This window comes from Hyperolius riggenbachi, chromosome 1, assembly GCF_040937935.1.
Source record: "Hyperolius riggenbachi isolate aHypRig1 chromosome 1, aHypRig1.pri, whole genome shotgun sequence".
NCBI classification, from domain to species: domain Eukaryota; kingdom Metazoa; phylum Chordata; class Amphibia; order Anura; family Hyperoliidae; genus Hyperolius; species Hyperolius riggenbachi.
In genome coordinates, this window is record NC_090646.1 from 20,850,175 (window position 1) to 20,870,407 (window position 20,233).

General features: G+C 47.1%; 1 protein-coding gene across 3 annotated transcripts in view; it reads left to right on the plus strand.

Annotated features, from left to right (window-relative positions):
- Positions 1 to 20,233, plus strand: part of LOC137545111 (uncharacterized) — a 92,662-nt gene that overhangs the window by 32,072 nt on the left and 40,357 nt on the right. The window contains exon 1 of one of the 3 annotated variants that reach the window (XM_068266232.1): positions 19,573 to 19,649. The exons of the other annotated variants lie outside the window; for them this stretch is intronic. Within the exon in view, the coding sequence (XP_068122333.1) occupies positions 19,628 to 19,649 (22 nt within the window). The 5' untranslated portion in view covers positions 19,573 to 19,627. Of the gene's footprint in view, positions 1 to 19,572; positions 19,650 to 20,233 lie in introns of those variants that run through there. 3 annotated transcript variants of the gene reach the window in all.

Genomic DNA, 20,233 nt, shown 5'->3' on the forward strand with positions numbered 1-20,233 from the left:
GCCACCCCAATTTGCCATACATGCGAACGCCCATGGCTGCTATATTCATTTACTACTAGCTGATTGCCCGGTGTAGCTGGGGTATTTATTTGGCTGGTGCTGGCTCTGCCCACTTTTTCCAAACCTAACACACAATTACTCAATGATGAAGTTTGTGAGCTTTGCGGTCTTTGGTATCAATAATTTGCATTGAAATGAAACAAATCTGATTGGCTGTTTGTGGCTCCACCCCCTTTTGCTGAATTTGAACCCCAGTCACCCAATGACCAACTGCACCAGATTTGAGGCTTGTGCCATTAACAGTGCAAGAATGGCAGCAATTCAATATTCCCCTTGAAATCTCAAAGGGTGAATTTTGATTGGCTTTTATAGGCTCCACCTACTTTTCTGAATATTAATCTTAGTCACCCAGCGACCAACTGTGCAAAGTTTGAGAACTCTACCATTAACAGTTACATAGTTACGTAGTTATTTGGGTTGAAAAAAGACATACGTCCAGTGTAAGAATGGCTGCAGTTTACATTTTCCCAGTGAAATTTGTATTTGTCTCCGCCCCCTTTTTGGTTATGGGAATAAAAAGTATCCTATACTTTATTCCAGGTAATGTACTATGTGTGTGCCAAATTTCATTCAAATCCATTCAGCCATTTTTTGCGTGATCGAGTAACAAACATCCAAACATCCGAACTTTCCCATTCACTGTATAATATTAGTAGCATTAGTAAGATTAACTACTGGAATTCAGTGTGGATCTTTGTATTAGTTAATGAACTGGTTTTTATCTATTAATTATTGGTGACCTGGGGAGATTGTAGGTGTTTTTATTATTTTTTGTTAACGTTTGGATACGTCCTTAATACAGTTTTTTGATGATTCAAGTTTTTGGGGGCTTGAATATGGGTTATTTCGAATGGGCAACTTTAGTTTTGTTCTCATATAAAAGCTAGGTGAGATGAAACAACTTCTGTCAACAGGGCCGTGCCGAGGCATAGGCTGGAGAGGCTCCAGCCTCAGGGCGCAGTGTAGGAGGGAGCGCAGAATTCATTCAGCTGTCATTCCTAATTGTGTATGAAGCAGAAATAAATAAGAAAAGGGGATCTATGGCAGTGACTGCAAGCCAGATAACTAGATATTAAGCTGTTGGGGAGGTTGTGGGCCCTGTGGCGCCTCTTAGTCTAATAGCAATCAGTGTGTGACGGCTGGGGTGGGAGGGATGGAGGGGCGCACTTTGGTGTCTCAGCCTTGGGTGCTGGAGGACCTGGTCCCGGCTCTGTCTGTCAACATCCATCCAATGTATACAGCTGAACCAAAGACTGTTTCTTTTTTCCCAGTAAAAGGGAATTTAGTTAAAGAACCAAAAAATATTGTGGCTACTATTTGTGTGGGATCTGTGGAAGGCCTCACCAGTGCTTTAAATGTTTTGCAAAAAAAACAAATGAGGTCAGGTAAGCATGCATCAAGCATAACCCTTTCCTGTGGGCTCACCTCTGCTACAGAATGCTAAGCCAAAAAATTCCAGGAAGACTGCCATTGGTCACTAGAGCTCACATGATGTAGTCCACCCTCACTGCTAGTCTTCTTAGTGACAGGGCTGGGGGTTTCCAATGCTGTCATTTCCGAGCTGGGTATTCCAAGATTGAGTAACTTCTTCCTTACATGATCTCTGACATGCTACAGGAGAGAATGAGATGTGAGTGCTCCTTCTGTATGCAGATTACTGGAAGCCTGCTGTGGATCAGAAACATTTTCAAAGAAGGGGAAAGTTTTTTTGTTTGTTTGTTTTTGTTTTTTTCCTTAAAGAGGAACAGAAAACAACTTTAGTTAAAGTGGACCTGACCTCAGAACTTCCTGCCTGCTCTATAAAAAATGCAACAGCATAATAACCTTTAAAGAAAAACATTTGTTACAGCTGATAGAAATCCTTCAATAAATCTGCAGTTTGTCTACTTCCTGCTTTCATGGACGCAGACATATTGTTAACATCCATAACTCTTTGCCGTAGAATTCAGCTGTCACAGCTGAGGGATCAAATTACAACTTGTGATTAGTCACAGATGAAGGGGGATTAGACAGGCTAAACCCTCTAAATACACAAAGGGTGCATTTCTCTGTTTTCCTTCTGTCCTGTGCAAGAGATCAGGTCCAGTTTATTTGCTTATTTTTCATAGAATTCAGGTATAAATAATTTAGTCAGCATTTGCACATCTCTCTCCCTGATTTACATTCTTAAAGGATACCTGACTTAAAGGGAACCAGAGACGAAGCACCCTCATGTATTTTACCATATATATCAGTAAGAACATTAGAGAAAACACTTACCATGCTCTCTGTTACATCCTCACTGCTAAAAGTGTCTGTTATCAGCTGTGATAAGAATCCCCGAATGAGCATTCAGTCTGGCTTTGCAGGGAATAATTATAGCTGAGTCATTATAGCAGAGCCACAAGGGGGCAGGCTTGGTCTTGAAAAGACACCAGAGAAGACAGTCTCAGCTATAATCTTTCCGTAGCAAAGCTAGACTGAATGCTCATTCGGGGATTCTTATCACAGGTGATAATAGTCAGATTAAACAGAGAACAATGAAACAGAGCAGATTAGGTGTTTCCAGTCATGTTCCCACTGATTTATAAGGTAAAATACAAGAGGGTGCTTCATCTCTGGTTCTCTTTAAGGCACAGCTACAGTGCTGCCCATAATTATTCATACCCCTGGCAAATTTTAAGGTACATTTATTCAACCAGCAAGTAATTTTTTGACTGGAAACAATATAGGTGTCTCCCAAAAGATAATAAGACGATATACAAGAGGTATTATTGTGGAAAAAGAAATTCTCGGCTTTTATTTACATTTGAGCAAGTGTCCAGTCCAAAATTACTCATACCCTTCTCAATCATACCCTTCTCAATAATCAATAGAAAAGCCTTTATTGGTGTAATGAGCGCAGCCGCGGCGGACGGCATCGCCACCGCGGCTGCCTCTAGCTCCCTGCTCTTCTCTCCGGCGTCTAGGACGCCGGGGACGGAACGGTCTGTTCCCTGTCGGGTCGCTGTCTCGCGTGGGCGCGCGTGTAGACAGGACCTTTTTGCGGGGAGAAGTTTCGTCAGCTGACCTGCTGGTCAGCTGACGGCAGAGAAGACTCACGGCGCCCCGGATTGGCTAGCTGCAGGGGGCGTGCCAGTGAGGTCTCCTCTGCTTCTTAAGCCTATGGGCTTCAGTCTGGCGCTGTCTGTTGTCGTGAACGCTTGTGTGTCAGCGCTCAGACCAAGCCCAGGATTCTTGTGTCATTGCTCTGTTATACTTTAGACTAGTCCCAGGGGGTTGAGACCAAGGACCTCACCCCCAAGTTCAGGATTGTTGTGCCATTGCTCTGTTATACTTTAGACCAGTTCCCAGGGGGTTGAGACCAAGGACCTCACCCCCAAGCTCAGGATTGTTGTGCCATTGCTCTGTTATACTTTAGACCAGTTCCCAGGGGGTTGAGACCAAGAACCTCACCCCCAAGTTCAGGATTGTTGTGCCATTGCTCTGTTATACTTTAGACCAGTTCCCGGGGGTTGAGACCAGGGACCTCACCCCCAAGTTCAGGATTGTTGTGTCATTGCTCTGTTATACTTTAGACCAGTTCCGGGGGGGGGGGGGGGGAGGGGTTGAGACCAAGGACCTCACCCCCAAGCTTATGATATTGCTACTCTGTTATTGCTATTTGTTTAGACTAGTTCCCGGGTGTTGACCCTAAGGATTTCACACCCAGACTAGGTTATTGCTTCTGTATTGATCTCCTGTGTATGACTGTTAGCTATTACTCTGACCCTGATCCTGTCTTCTGATCCTGTACATTCGCCTATCTGCCTACTAGTGTTGGGCGAACAGTGTTCGCCACTGTTCGGGTTCTGCAGAACATCACCCTGTTCGGGTGATGTTCGAGTTCGGCCGAACATCTGATGGTGTTCGGCCAAACTGTTCGGCCATATGGCCGAACTAAGAGCGCATGTGATTGGCCGAACGGGTCACGTGTAGTGTTGGGCGAACATCTAGATGTTCGGGTTCGGGCCGAACATGGTCGCGATGTTCGGGTGTTCGAGCCGAACTCCGAACATAATGGAAGTCAATGGGGACCCGAACTTTCGTGCTTTGTAAAGCCTCCTTACATGCTATATACCCCAAATTTACAGGGTATGTGCACCTTGGGAGTGGGTACAAGAGGAAAAAAAATTAGCCAAAAGAGCTTATAGTTTTTGAGAAAATCGATTTTAAAGTTTCAAAGGGAAAACTGTCTTTTAAATGCGGGAAATGTCTGTTTTCTTTGCACAGGTAACATGCTTTTTGTCGGCATGCAGTCATAAATGTAATACAGATAAGAGGTTCCAGGAAAAGGGACCGGTAACGCTAACCCAGCAGCAGCACACGTGATGGAACAGGAGGAGGGCGGCGCAGGAGGAGAAGGCCACGCTTTGAGACACAACAACCCAGGCCTTGCATGAGGACAAGAAGCGTGCGGATAGCAATTTGCATTTTGTCGCCATGCAGTCATAAATGTAATACAGATGAGAGGTTCAATAAACAGGGACCGGAAACGCTAACCCATCACAGATGTTCATTGTTCATGTTACTTGGTTGGGGTCCGGGAGTGTTGCGTAGTCGTTTCCAATCCAGGATTGATTCATTTTAATTTGAGTCAGACGGTCTGCATTTTCTGTGGAGAGGCGGATACGCCGATCTGTGACGATGCCTCCGGCAGCACTGAAACAGCGTTCCGACATAACGCTGGCTGCCGGGGAAGCCAGCACCTCGATTGCATTCATTGCCAGTTCGTGCCAGGTGTCTAGCTTCGATACCCAATAGTTGAAGGGTGCAGATGGATTGTTCAACACAGCTATGCCATCTGACATGTAGTCCTTGACCATCTTCTCCAGGCGATCGGTGTTGGAGGTGGATCTGCACGCTTGCTGTTCTGTGTGCTGCTGCATGGGTGTCAGAAAATTTTCCCACTCCAAGGACACTGCCGATACCATTCCCTTTTGGGCACTAGCTGCGGCTTGTGTTGTTTGCTGCCCTCCTGGTCGTCCTGGGTTTGCGGAAGTCAGTCTGTCGGCGTACAACTGGCTAGAGGAGGGGGAGGATGTCAATCTCCTCTCTAAAGTCTCCACAAGGGCCTGCTGGTATTCTTCCATTTTGACCTGTCTGACTCTTTCTTCAAGCAGTTTTGGAACATTGTGTTTGTACCGTGGATCCAGAAGGGTATAAACCCAGTAATTGGTGTTGTCCAGAATGCGCACAATGCGTGGGTCGCGTTCAATGCAGTCCTAGGCCGAAGAGGTCATAGCCTAGGGTCACAAAAACCTGTTTATTTGGGCAATTTCAATGGTAGTGATGCTGACGTACATAAATCTCAGCCATGGCCGTTAGCAACGTCTGAATTTCACGAAATGTCTCATGCAGGTAGAAGACATATTGTTAGACTTGGATTCCAAAGATGGGGTCCCTACATCTCTGCAAACCAGAGTTACAGGGGTGCAAAATTGGTAAAATCCCCCATAGGCTTTCATTGCCTCCCTATTTCACTTTCCAAAATCTCACATCTTTTCAAAGGGCAATGGCTCAGCAGTACCAAATTTTCTAGCATTGTAGGGACTCTTAGGGGGATCATGACTGGTGAGTTTTGCCACTGCTGAGCCATTACCCTTTGAAATGGTGTGAGATTTTGGAACGGTAAATAGTAGGCCCAATGAAAGCCTATGGGGGATTTTACCAATTTTGGAGCCCTGTAACTCTGGTTTGCAGAGATGTAGAGACCCCATCTTTGGAATCCAAGTCTAACAATATGTCTTCTACCTGCATGAGACATTTCGTGTGATTCAGACGTTGTTAACGGCCATTGCTGCGATTTATGTACGTCAGACTCGCCACCATTGAAATAGCCCAAATAAACAGGTTTTTGTGACCCTAGGCTATGACCTCTTCGGCCTAGGGGCCCAAAACTCACCAGTCATGTTCCCCCTAAGGGTCCCTACAATGCTAGAAAATTTGCCACTGCTGAGCAATTGCCCTTTGAAAAGATGTGAGATTTTGGAAAGTGAAATAGAGAGGCAATGAAAGCCTATGGGGGATTTTACCAATTTTGGACCCCTGTAACTCTGGTTTGCAGAGATGTAGGGACCCCATCTTTGGAATCCAAGTCTAACAATATGTCTTCTACCTGCATGAGACATTTCGTGAAATTCACACGTTGCTAACGGCCATGGCTGAGATTTATGTACGTCAGCATCACTACCATTGAAATAGCCCAAATAAACAGGTTTTTGTGACCCTAGGCTATGACCTCTTTGGCCTAGGGGCCCGAAACTCACCAGTCATGTTCCCCCTAAGGGTCCCTACAATGCTAGAAAATTTGCCACTGCTGAGCAATTGCCCTTTGAAAAGATGTGAGATTTTGGAAAGTGAAATAGGGAGGCAATGAAAGCCTATGGGGGATTTTACCAATTTTGCACCCCTGTAACTCTGGTTTGCAGAGATGTAGGGACCCCATCTTTGGAATCCAAGTCTAACAATATGTCTTCTACCTGCATGAGACATTTCGTGAAATTCAGACGTTGCTAACGGCCATGGCTGAGATTTATGTACGTCAGCATAACTACCATTGAAATTGCCCAAATAAACAGGTTTTTGTGACCCTAGGCTATGACCTCTTTGGCCTAGGGGCCCGAAACTCACCAGTCATGTTCCACCTAAGGGTCCCTACAATGCTAGAAAATTTGCCACTGCTGAGCAATTGCCCTTTGAAAAGATGTGAGATTTTGGAAAGTGAAATAGGGAGGCAATGCAAGCCTATGGGGGATTTTACCAATTTTGCACCCCTGTAACTCTGGTTTGCAGAGATGTAGGGACCCCATCTTTGGAATCCAAGTCTAACAATATGTCTTCTACCTGCATGAGACATTTCGTGAAATTCAGACGTTGCTAACGGCCATGGCTGAGATTTATGTACGTCAGCATAACTACCATTGAAATTGCCCAAATAAACAGGTTTTTGTGACCCTAGGCTATGACCTCTTTGGCCTAGGGGCCCGAAACTCACCAGTCATGTTCCCCCTAAGGGTCCCTACAATGCTAGAAAATTTGCCACTGCTGAGCAATTGCCCTTTGAAAAGATGTGAGATTTTGGAACTGTGAATAGGAGGCCCAATGAAAGCCTATGGGGGATTTTACCAAATTTGGAGCCCTGTAACTCTGGTTTGCAGAGATGTAGGGAACCCATCTTTGGAGCCCAAGTCTAACAATATGTCTTCTACCTGCATGAGACATTTCGTGAGATTCAGACCTTGCTAACGGCCATTGCTGCGATTTATGTACGTCAGACTCGCCACCATTGAAATTGCCCAAATAAACAGGTTTTTGTGACCCTAGGCTATGACCTCTTCGGCCTAGGACTGCATTGAACGCGACCCACGCATTGTGCGCATTCTGGACAACACCAATTACTGGGTTTATACCCTTCTGGATCCACGGTACAAACACAATGTTCCAAAACTGCTTGAAGAAAGAGTCAGACAGGTCAAAATGGAAGAATACCAGCAGGCCCTTGTGGAGACTTTAGAGAGGAGATTGACATCCTCCCCCTCCTCTAGCCAGTTGTACGCCGACAGACTGACTTCCGCAAACCCAGGACGACCAGGAGGGCAGCAAACAACACAAGCCGCAGCTAGTGCCCAAAAGGGAATGGTATCGGCAGTGTCCTTGGAGTGGGAAAATTTTCTGACACCCATGCAGCAGCACACAGAACAGCAAGCGTGCAGATCCACCTCCAACACCGATCGCCTGGAGAAGATGGTCAAGGACTACATGTCAGATGGCATAGCTGTGTTGAACAATCCATCTGCACCCTTCAACTATTGGGTATCGAAGCTAGACACCTGGCACGAACTGGCAATGAACGCAATAGAGGTGCTGGCTTCCCCGGCCGCCAGCGTTATGTCGGAACGCTGTTTCAGTGCTGCCGGAGGCATCGTCACAGATCGGCGTATCCGCCTCTCCACAGAAAATGCAGACCGTCTGACTCAAATAAAAATGAATCAATCCTGGATTGGAAACGACTACGCAACACTCCCGGACCCCAACCAAGTAACATGAACAATGAACATCTGTGATGGGTTAGCGTTTCCGGTCCCTGTTTATTGAACCTCTCATCTGTATTACATTTATGACTGCATGGCGAAAAATGCAAATTGCTATCCGCACACTTCTTGTCCTCATGCAAGGCCTGGGTTGTTGTGTCTCAAAGCGTGGCCTTCTCCTCCTGCTCCACCCTCCTCCTGTTCCATCACGTGTGCTGCTGCTGGGTTAGCGTTACCGGTCCCTTTTCCTGGAACCTCTTATCTGTATTACATTTATGACAGCATGCCGACAAAAAGCATGTTACCTGTGCAAAGAAAACAGACATTTCCCGCATTTAAAAGACAGTTTTCCCTTTGAAACTTTAAAATCGATTTTCTCAAAAACTATAAGCTCTTTTTGCTAATTTTTTTTTCCTCTTGTACCCACTCCCAAGGTGCACATACCCTGTAAATTTGGGGTATGTAGCATGTAAGGAGGCTTTACAAAGCACGAAAGTTCGGGTCCCCATTGACTTCCATTATGTTCGGAGTTCGGCTCGAACACCCGAACATCGCGGCCATGTTCGGCCTGTTCGGCCCGAACCCGAACATCTAGATGTTCGCCCAACACTACTGCCTACCTGTTGTTGAACCTCTGCCTGATTGCCGACTATTCTCTTGCTTCACGATTCTGTGCTGATACTTACCTCTCTGTTGCCGAGCCTTGCCTGCCTGACCATTCTACTCAACGGTGGGCCCTCGCCACTGGTGAGGTGTTACTACGCCAGCTCCGCTGGTGAAGCAGCTTTGCTAGGCTATAGTTTAGCCTTAATTACCTGCTCATTAGGTACCTGTCATTTTAGTATTTCTGTATCTCGTAGGCTGCAGTCAGTCTGACTCATCCGCCCCTCGGGTGATCATTTGCCTGCAGTATATTCTGAATCACCCGCTCCTCGGGAGATTCAGCCTCTTCAGTATTGTTTCTCCAGCCTGCTGGAAGTTGTACGTCAGTGCACATTCGGTGTACTGTTTATTCCTCACCAGCCCCTCTGGTGAGGTCTCATTAGAGCTTTATAGTGACGGTTACACCAATCACTACACACTCTGCTCTCAGTATTGCTATACTGGCATTATTGGTGATTCTGCGGATCACACATAATCGGGTATAGAGTCTGCATTCTTGGTGATTCCGCAGATCACCAATAATCAGACATCTGAGGTGTGGCACTCACTCGTCACAATAGGCTCTTAGAACAATCAAATACTTCCTATAATTGCAGACCAGGTTTTTGCATGTCTCCACAGGTATTTTTGCCCATTCATCTCTAGCAAATCTCTGAGCTCCAAATCTTTCAGGTTGGAAGGTCTTCTTGCCATCACCCTGATCTTTAGCTCCCTCCACAGATTCTCAATTGGATTCAAGTCAGGACTCTGGCTCGGCCACTCCAAAACGTTAATGTTGTTGTCTGCTAACCAGTGGTGTAGCTAAGGAGCTGTGGGCCCCGATGCAAGTTTTACATTGGGGCACCCTAAGCATTCTATACATAACAATTGATACGGCGCACCAAAACCTGCCAAAGGCAACTACAGTGTCAGAGGTGCAAGAAGGGGATGGGGAGCAGCTTAATGATTACCACTATTCAAAGTGTCTATAGAAGTGATCATTATGAGCACAGGACCAATAGAATGCTAATACTGCAGCTGAGGGAGGGCCTCTCGGGGCCCTTCTAGCCCAAGGGCCCCATAGCGGTTGCAATCTCTGCCCCACTTATTGCTACGCCCCTGCTGCTAACCATTTCTTCACCACTTTTGCAGTGTTTTTTGGGTCATTGTCATGCTGAAATGTCCTTTGAAGCCTAAGGTTAAGTTTCTCTGAAGACTGCCTGATGTTGTCATTGAGAATCCTCATGTATTGCTCTTTTTTCATGGTGCCGTTTACTGTGATTATGTTCCATGGTCCATATATGGTTTTGTCAATTGCGCTCCCCTCTTCTCACCCTCCCCTCTATATCTAGGCTTGCTGCAACTCAAAACGATGCTACATATACATCTCATCAATAATAATAGTGCTAATAGAGTGCGCTGCCCCTTCCCAAATGTTCAATCATACAAACAGTTCTCTCCAGTGCTTCCTCAACTGTCCACAATCCAAGTCCAGATGCTCCCAGGAAATTCTCCCGTTATCGGCACAGTTCATATGCAAAAGAGAAACAAAAACACATAGTGCGATCCGTTTGAATTAAAGCTATATAGGGACCAACACCCTATGGGGTCCGGTTGTGCAGCTTGATTTTATGGGGTCACCAACAAAAACCGTGGTAATTGAACAACAAATGGCACGCTTACCTGGTTGTAAGGCTGCCTAGCCCTACAGACAGCAACTACGCTTAGGGGGTTAATCCAGCTCCTTTTCCAACGTTATGTGGTGCATCCAATCTCAAACAAAACAATGAAAAACTATCATAGTGCAATCCTGTTTATACAGCAAGTAAGTATCCAACCGCTAACACCTATAAATCTCCTGCTCACCCTCTATTACCGCTGTCCACACTCACAGACAGCTGTCCAGGTTTTTAAGGGTGTGCAATCTCAGTCTCCAGGCTTCAGTTTGTGATCCACCTCCACAGTCTAATGGCAGGGTATCAAGCATACATCTACAACTAAAAGGCTTCCAATAGTGTAAAATCCACGATTTATTGTATAAAACACAAGAATTGTACTCACATACATCAGGATAAAAAGCGCTTTGTATAATAAGAACACTCAGAGGACGTCTCCTCCTGCTGCTGGTCGCTTCCCTTCCAGGCTCCGCCCATGTTCCCTGGTCCATTGGCTGAAAAACACCCCCAAAGCATTAGGTTCCCACCACTATGTGTGACAGTGGGGATGGTGTTTTTTTGGTTAAAGGCTTCTCCTTTTTATGCCAAATGAAGGAAACATCATTGTGACCAAACAATTCAATTTTTGTTTCATCTGACCATAACACAGAAGACCAGAAGTTGTCTTCTTTGTCCAGATGAGCATTTGCAAAGGCCAAGCGAGCTTTTGTGTGCATTATCTGAAGAAGTGGCGTCCTCCTTCGTCTACATCCATGGAACCCAGCAGTTTGCAGTGTCCATTGGATTTTCTGCCTTGAGACATTGCCACCAGCAGAGCTCAGATTCACCAGGATGGCCTTGGTGGTGATCCTTGGATTCTTGCTCACCTCTCTCACTATCCTCCTGGCCAGCACAGGTGTCACTTTTGGCTTCCAACCACCTCCTCCGAGATTTTCCACAGTGTGGAACATCTTGTATTTTTAATAATACTTTGTACTGTAGCCACTGGAACTTGAAAACATTTAGAAATGGCCTTGTAGCCCTTTCCTGACTTGTGAGCAGCCACAATGTGCAGCCGCATGTCCTCATTGAGCTCCATTGTCTTAGCCATGGCTGTCCACAAACCAACTGCAGAGAGCTGCTGTTTTTCACCTGTTGAGTTGATTAAAACAGGTGTCCCCAATTAATCAGGGTAATTAGGATGCTTTAGAACAGCTTGTACTATTTGGAATGGTATAGAACTTTGGATTTTCCCACAGACTGTGACAGTTTGTGAAGGGTATGAACATGGGCGTCCGCAGAAATTTTTCCAGGGGGGGGGGGGGGGGGGCAAAAAGGGGAGGAAGAAGACGGGCGGCCGCGCCGACAAAATGGGTGTGGCCATGGACCAGAATGTGGGTGTGGTCATGGGTGGAGACAAATTTACATGAACTTAGCAAAGTGGGACATTAGATTAGGACAGTGGTGGGGAACCTTTTGGAGGCCGAGTGCCCGAACTGCAACCCAAAAGTCACTTATCTATCGCAAAGTGGCAACAGCAATTTAAACTACATACAAACATTTTAACTCATACATGAACATCATGGAAAATCCAAATTGAAAATAAACTGTGAAGATAAACAATTTCATCCATCCTACTCCTGAAAAATGTATTTGTTTTTTTAGAACCTCCCAGTTTTATTTTCTGTTTTAAAAAGCTAAAAAAGTAGGTTTAATGCTATTTCCTCATATGATGATGATTCAGCTTTTCCCATAGTCTCACTGTTAGCAATCATGAGGCCCCCAACAAGACAAATCAGCAATCATGAGGCCCCCAACAAGACAAATTCAGCAATCATGAGGCCCCCAACAAGACACATTCTGCAATCTTGAGGCCTCCAACAAGACACATTCTGCAATCTTTAACCCTTAAACAAATCATGAGGCCCCCAAAAAGACAAATTCAGCAATCATGAGGCCCCCATCAAGACAAATTCAGCAATCAGGAGGCCCCCAACAAGACAAATTCAGCAATCTTGAGGCCCCCAACAAGACAAATTCAGCAATCATGAGGCCCCCAACAAGACAAATTCAGTAACCATGAGGCCCCCAACAAGACAAATTCAGCAGTCATGAGGCACATAAAAAGACAGCATTTCACATAAATAGGCAGAATGCCCCCTTAAAGGACACCCGAAGCGAAAATAAACTAATGAAATAAACAATTGTATCTCTCTTCCTTCTCCTAAAAATGACTTTTTAAGATATTCCCCAGTTTTATTTTATGTTTAAATCTACTTTTTAAGTTTTAACTGTTTTATTGGTTTTTCTCAATGGCACATTCATTAAAGTATGCCACAGCTAAAAATCTATGAACTATTGACCCTTTTTATCTCTTTACTGCTCTCAGAAAGCATTTTCTGCTAGGAAAGTGTTTTATAGTTTTTATTTTTTATCAGTGAGGGTCACACTGTAGTCCCTTCCTGTCTGAGTCAGGACTGAGTCGGCCACTTACATACCTGATAACTCTTTCAGGCAGAGAAAGAAAAAAAGGAACACAGCATAGTTATTTGTGTGCTAGGCACTGTACATACACATGTCCATCTCATCAAGTGGCTGGATAGTGTAATGTTTAAAGGGGAACTGAAGAGAGAGGTATATGGAGGCTGCCATGTTTACTTCCTTTTAAGCAATACCAGTTGCCTGGCAGCCCTGCTGATCCTCTGCCTCTAATACTATTAGCCATAGCCCCTGAACAAGCATGCAGCAGATCAGGTGTTTCAGACTTTAAAGTCAGATCTGACAAGACTAGCTGCATGCTTGTTTCTAGTGTTATTCAGATACTACTGCAGAGAAATAGACCAGCAGGGCTGCCAGGCAACTGGTATTGATTAAAAGGAAATAAATTTGGCAGCCTCCGTATACCTCTTACTTGAGTTCCCCTTTAAGGGCTCTGCCTCTGACACAGGAGACCTGGGATCAAATCTCTACTCTGCCTGTTCAGTAAGCCAGCAGTTATTCAGTAAGGAGTTTCTTGGGCAAGACTCCCTAACACTGCTACTGCCTACTGAGTGCGCTCTAGTGGCTGCCTCGCAAGCGCTTTGAGTCCGACAGGAGAAAGGCGCTATTCAAATACTGCAAGTATTATTATTATCATGTCACATGTCACTTCGGGTATGGTAGACACCTCTCACCTGGCTTCTGAATTCTCCTCTACTGGCTGCTGGCCTGGCAATACTGTTTTTGGCTGGATGGGTGGTGATGTGTGGGCTGAAAGGCCTGTCAATGATGCTGTGGCCTGGCTGGCTGTGATGCTGTGGCCTGGCTGGCGGTGATGCTGTGGCCGGGCTGGCGGTGATGCTGTGGCCGGGCTGGCTGTGATGCTGTGGCCTGGCTGGCGGTGATGCTGTGGCCTGGCTGGCGGTGATGCTGTGGCCGGGCTGGCGGTGATGCTGTGGCCGGGCTGGCGGTGATGCTGTGGCCTGGCTGGCGGTGATGCTGTGGCCTGGCTGGCGGTGATGCTGTGGCCTGGCTGGCGGTGATGCTGTGGCCGGGCTGGCGGTGATGCTGTGGCCGGGCTGGCTGTGATGCTGTGGCCTGGCTGGCGGTGATGCTGTGGCCGGGCTGGCTGTGATGCTGTGGCCTGGCTGGCGGTGATGCTGTGGCCGGGCTGGCGGTGATGCTGTGGCCGGGCTGGCTGTGATGCTGTGGCCTGGCTGGCGGTGATGCTGTGGCCGGGCTGGCGGTGATGCTGTGGCTGGGCTGGCTGGCGGTTATGATGTGACCTGGCTGGCGGTGATGCTGTGGCTGGGTTGGCGGTGATGCTGTGCCTGGGTTGGCTGGCGGTGATGCTGGGCTGTGCTTGGCTGGTTGAAGTAAATGCTGTCCTGACTGGTGGTGATGCTGTGACCTGGCTAGCAGTAATGCTGGGCTGTGCTTGGTTGGTTGAAGTAAATGCTGGCCTGACTGGTGGTGGATCTGTGGCCTTTTGACAGTGATTCTGGGCTGGTTGGCTGGTGGTGATGCTGGGCTGGCTGGCCTGGATAGTTTAGGCAGTGACAGGTGCCCCCTAGTTTAGGTAGTGACAGAAGCCCCCCAGTTTAGGTAAAAGACAGTTGCAGATTGGCCCGCCGCCCGACTTGTTTGCAGTCTGCACATGACACAATCCCTCCCTGGCCATGCCCGCCTCCTTGCTGACATCACAGACAGACAGTCTAAGGGCCTGTTTCCACTACACATAGATTCAATATCTGGATGCAGAAAAACTGACTCCAATGAATGCCTATGGGCCTGTTTCCACTAAACGCCATTTTTTGAAGCAGATTTCCCAATAGGCATTCATTGGAGTCAGTTTTCTGCATCCAGAATCCACATATAGTGGAAATAGGCCCTCACTGTTTCTGCCTGTGGGCTGGGCTCTGGCCACACCCCCCTCCCTACGTGAGTGCAGAGTGTGGGTGTGTGACATCACATAAGGAGCAGAGCGGCCCTTGTCAGATTGTGCTGCCGCCTGCTACCACATGACCCGTCGTCTCCATGGCCACCCGCCCTTCCCCCGCGATTGGCTATTTCGCCGATCAAAATCAATTATTCAGCCAGGGCCCGGGACAAGGTCCTCCAGCACCAGAGGCAGAGATTCCAAAGTGCGCCCCCAAGCAACTTGCGGCCGAGAAACTGAGCGACGCCATAGATGCCAATGTTAAGTGATAGATTTACCGGCCACTGCCAGTAATTCAGGTGCAAAGGGCACGTGTATCCTTTGGACAGCATGGTAGCAGCAGAGGAGTTCCGCTAACATTTTTATTGGCGGGAACAGCACAATAGCAGCAATGGATTCCTGCTACTCTGGAACATAACTCTGTAGCGACAGGGACAGCGGAAAAAGCACCGCTGGAATTTGCATACCTGAGGCGGGAGTAGCAACAATGGTAGCAGCAGGGACACTGGTTAAAGTGAACCTCCGGACTAAAAATCAACTCAGCAGCACTGAAAAGGCTTTGTGTTTCTTTAACAGTTTCACAGCATCAGAACTTTGTTTCTCTTATACAAGCCTCATTTTTAGCTGCACAGAAGAAAACTGCCCGGGCTTTTTTCCCCTGATGCTGTGCAAAGCATGATGGGATTTCTGATGTTGTTGTTCTCGTTCTGCTGTTTTGGTGCAATTTTTTTTTCTTTTACATTTTGAATTTGACATTTAAAGCCTAGCGTGTGCAGCTGGGAGGGGTAATCAGGACACAGGATAGTTGGAACTATGTCTCCTGCTCCTTGTCACCTCCTTTCAACCAAAAAGATGGCTGCCCCCATGACAAAGATGGCAGCCCCCATGAATCACAAACATTTGCCTGTTCTTTTAAAACAGGGTGGGTAAGAGATTATATTACCTATCCTAATTAACATAACTAATGTAACTTGATGACAGTATGTTTGTTTAGGCTGAAGTTCCCCTTTAACTCTAAATTAATACTAATAATAAGTCTGATAGTTGTGGTGTTGGTGTTAGGTATAGGTTGGCGGAAGGTCGGTGTTAATTGTAGGTAGGGGGAGGGTTGATGGTAGGTGTAGGGAGGAGGAGGGTTGGTGGTAGGTGTAGTTAGGGGGAGGGTTAGTGTTTGGCACTGAAGGGCACCAGGAGGGCAATAACAGAGCTGATAGACTACATGGGGCTGGAAGAATAAATCCTCTTCTACCCCTAGTGACAGGTACACTTTGAATGTATGCCAAAACATACACACACACACACACACACCACACTGACACACACACACACACCACACTGACACACACACACACACACACACACTGTACACACACACACCACTCTGACACACACAGACACACACAGACAGACACACACAGACACACACTGTACACACATACACCACTCTGAAACACACAGACACACAGACACACACACTATACACACATACACCACTCTGACACACACACACCACACAGACACACACACTGTACACACATACACCACTCTGACACACACACACACACCACACAGACACACACACTGTACACACATACACCACTCTGACACACACACACACACACACACACCACACTGACACACACCGACACACACACATACACCACAGTACACACATACACCACACTGACACACACATACACTACACTGTACACAGACACACACACATACACCACGCTGACACACACACACACACTGTACACAGACACACACACTGTACACACATACACCACACTGACACACACACACACTGTACACAGACACACACACACACACACATACACCACGCTGACACACACCACACTGACACACACACACTGTACACAGACACACACACTGTACACACATACACCACACTGACACACACATACACCACACTGACACACACATACACCACACTGTACACAGACACACACACATACACCACGCTGACACACACACACACACTGTACACAGACACACACACTGTACACACATACACCACACTGACACACACACACACTGTACACAGACACACACACATACACCACGCTGACACACACCACACTGACACACACACACACACTGTACACAGACACACACACTGTACACACATACACCACACTGACACACACATACACCACACTGACACACACACACGCACACACTGTACACAGACATACACACATACACCACACTGACACACACACACACACACACACACACTGTACACAGACACACACACACATACACCACGCTGACACACACCACACTGACACACACACACACACTGTACACAGACACACACACTGTACACACATACACCACACTGACACACACACACACACTGTACACAGACACACACACATACACCACACTGACATACACATACACCACACTGACACACACACACGCACACACTGTACACAGACACACACACTGTACACACATACACCACACTGACATACACATACACCACACTGACACACACACACACTGTACACAGACACACACACATACACCACACTGACATACACATACACCACACTGACATACACATACACCACACTGACACACACACACGCACACACTGTACACAGACACACACACTGTACACACATACACCACACTGACATACACATACACCACACTGACACACACACACACTGTACACAGACACACACACACACCACACTGACATACACATACACCACACTGACACACACACACACACACACTGTACACACATACACCACACTGACACACACATACACCACACTGACACACACACACGCACACACTGTACACAGACATACACACATACACCACACTGACACACACACACACACACACTGTACACAGACACACACACACATACACCACGCTGACACACACCACACTGACACACACACACACACTGTACACAGACACACACACTGTACACACATACACCACACTGACACACACACACACTGTACACAGACACACACACATACACCACACTGACATACACATACACCACACTGACACACACACACGCACACAGACACACACACATACACCACGCTGACACACACCACACTGACACACACACTGTACACAGACACACACACATACACCACACTGACACCACACTGACACACACACATACACACAGCTAATCAACTCCCACCCCCCCTTACACATAATGAATGCCTGAGGAGAGGGGGGGAGGCAGTTACACTGAGGGCTCTACAGCTTGCAGGGAGACTTATAACACCTAAACAGTTATGTGATTGGGAGGGGGACACACTCACAGACGGTCTCTCTGCTGCAGCTTTACAGCCTCTATTACCCCCTCCCCCATACCTTCGTCTTGCAGCAGAGTACGGGAGACAACTAGCCATCCAGTGCACGTGAAGTTTGCCTGGCTGGCTGGTGAGGTCATGTGGAGGAGCTCACTGCTGCCTGGGGATTCCTGTCTCCTGTAGTGTTGTCCGGATCATGAACGATTCGGATCTTTGATCCGAATCTATTTTGTGAGTCGAATCATCCGAATCATCAAAATGAGTGATTCGGATCGAAAAAGGGGCGGGGCAAGGAGTGACACGCCCCCTCTCAGCGGGCAGCGGGGTCCTTGAAGCAGAGCAGGGATGGATCGCTGAGTTGGAGGGGAGCCAGCCTTGCAGCCACACAGGTAGATGAGAGAGAGGGGACATCGGTGCCACTGCCAGATATGTGTAGAGCACACATACTGGCTGCAATGTGCTGCCCATTATAGGCTGTCTGTTCCGTAGTTGTGCACAGTGATCACATTGGAAGCTTTTGGCTCAGCACAGCTCAGTAACTTTGCAGGCACTGTGATTGCAGCGTAATATGATCCTCCTGCACTCGGCACTAAACAGCTGCACTTCACTTCTGGGAATGCTTTCTTTCACTGCGATGTTTGCTTTCAAAGTACACAGATGAGCATATAGGTGAAATACATGTAAAGCATATGATTGCAGCATGTGGGTATTGCTCTCTGCTCGTCCCTCCTCCCATCTCTGTCCACTCCCTGCCCTCTGTCCATCTTCTCCCCTTCTCTATGTGTCCACCCCCCTTCCCTTCTCCTGTCCACAGCAGGGAAAGACCTGTCCTGCTATTCATTTCACCCCCGAATGTGCTGGTGTTCCAACTAACTAGCATACATTGACAGAATAGCATACATTTAAAGTGATATACCCCTTGTTAGTAGAATCAGTGTCCCCTTGCCCGCTCGCTTCGCTCGCTGGGCTGCGGGCTCGGTCCTCGCTTCGCTCGGACAACTTTTTATTCTAACTCTATGTCCACTTGGATAGTGGAGATTGCACATCAGCACACAGGCAGCTAACTGGGGTTGAAAAGGTTAATGCTGCTGATGGGTATTATGGGGTTAATGTATGCCCTGCATGACTTTGCACATGCTCAGTAGCATTTGTATGCTATTCTGTCGGGTATGCTAAAATGTTGGAACACCAGTAGTAAAATGATCCGAGATTCGGATCAAAGATCCGGATCTCTTCAATGATCCGATTCGAATCATCCGGATCATTGAAAAGATCCGAACTTCCCATCTCTAGTCTCCTGTCGGATGCTGAGCACTGTGCAGTGCCAGACTTCCAGAAGTTCCCGTGTCCCACGATGGCTTGGATGGCAAGCAAGTGGGGCCACTTCTCCTAGACCCAGGCAACATGCAAGAACAAGAAGTCGGCACCGCTTCCTGCTGTTGCCTAGCTACAGTCTCTGCAGCGCCTGTCATCTGTCTGATGATAGCGCTGCAGTGCATAGGTACAGGGACGCAGGGGGACTCTGTAGAGGGTGGGCACCGGGACTTGTTCACCTGCCAACCGCCCGCCCAGTGCACGGGGAGAGTGGGTGAGTGATGGGCAGCACAGCAGCAGCCTGTCAGCCTCGGGGAGCAAGTGGCAGCCGCGGCTTCAAACACTTCCGGGTTCGGGTGGCTAGGGGGGGGGGGCAGCAGCTGGCCAGGGGAGGGCAGATGCCCCATTTTGCCAGACGTAGGGACGCCCATGGGTATGAATAATTTTGGACTGGACACTTTTTGCTCAAATGCAAATAAAAGCTGAGAAATGTTTTTTTGTTTTTGTTTTTGTTTTTTTCCCACAATAATGCCTCTTGAGTCTTGAACATGGTCTTATTATGTTTCGGGAGACACCTATGTCATTTCCCATCAAAAACGTACTTTCTGGTTGAATAAAAGTAACTGAGTCAAAATTTGCCAGGGGTATGAATAATTATGGGCAGCACTGTTCCTAAGGTAAGTACAGAGGCATGTTGTTCATGCGAGATCCATACACCTCTCATTATGGTCCTGGAAAAAAAATTTAACTCCTTGAAAAATTTTACTTTTG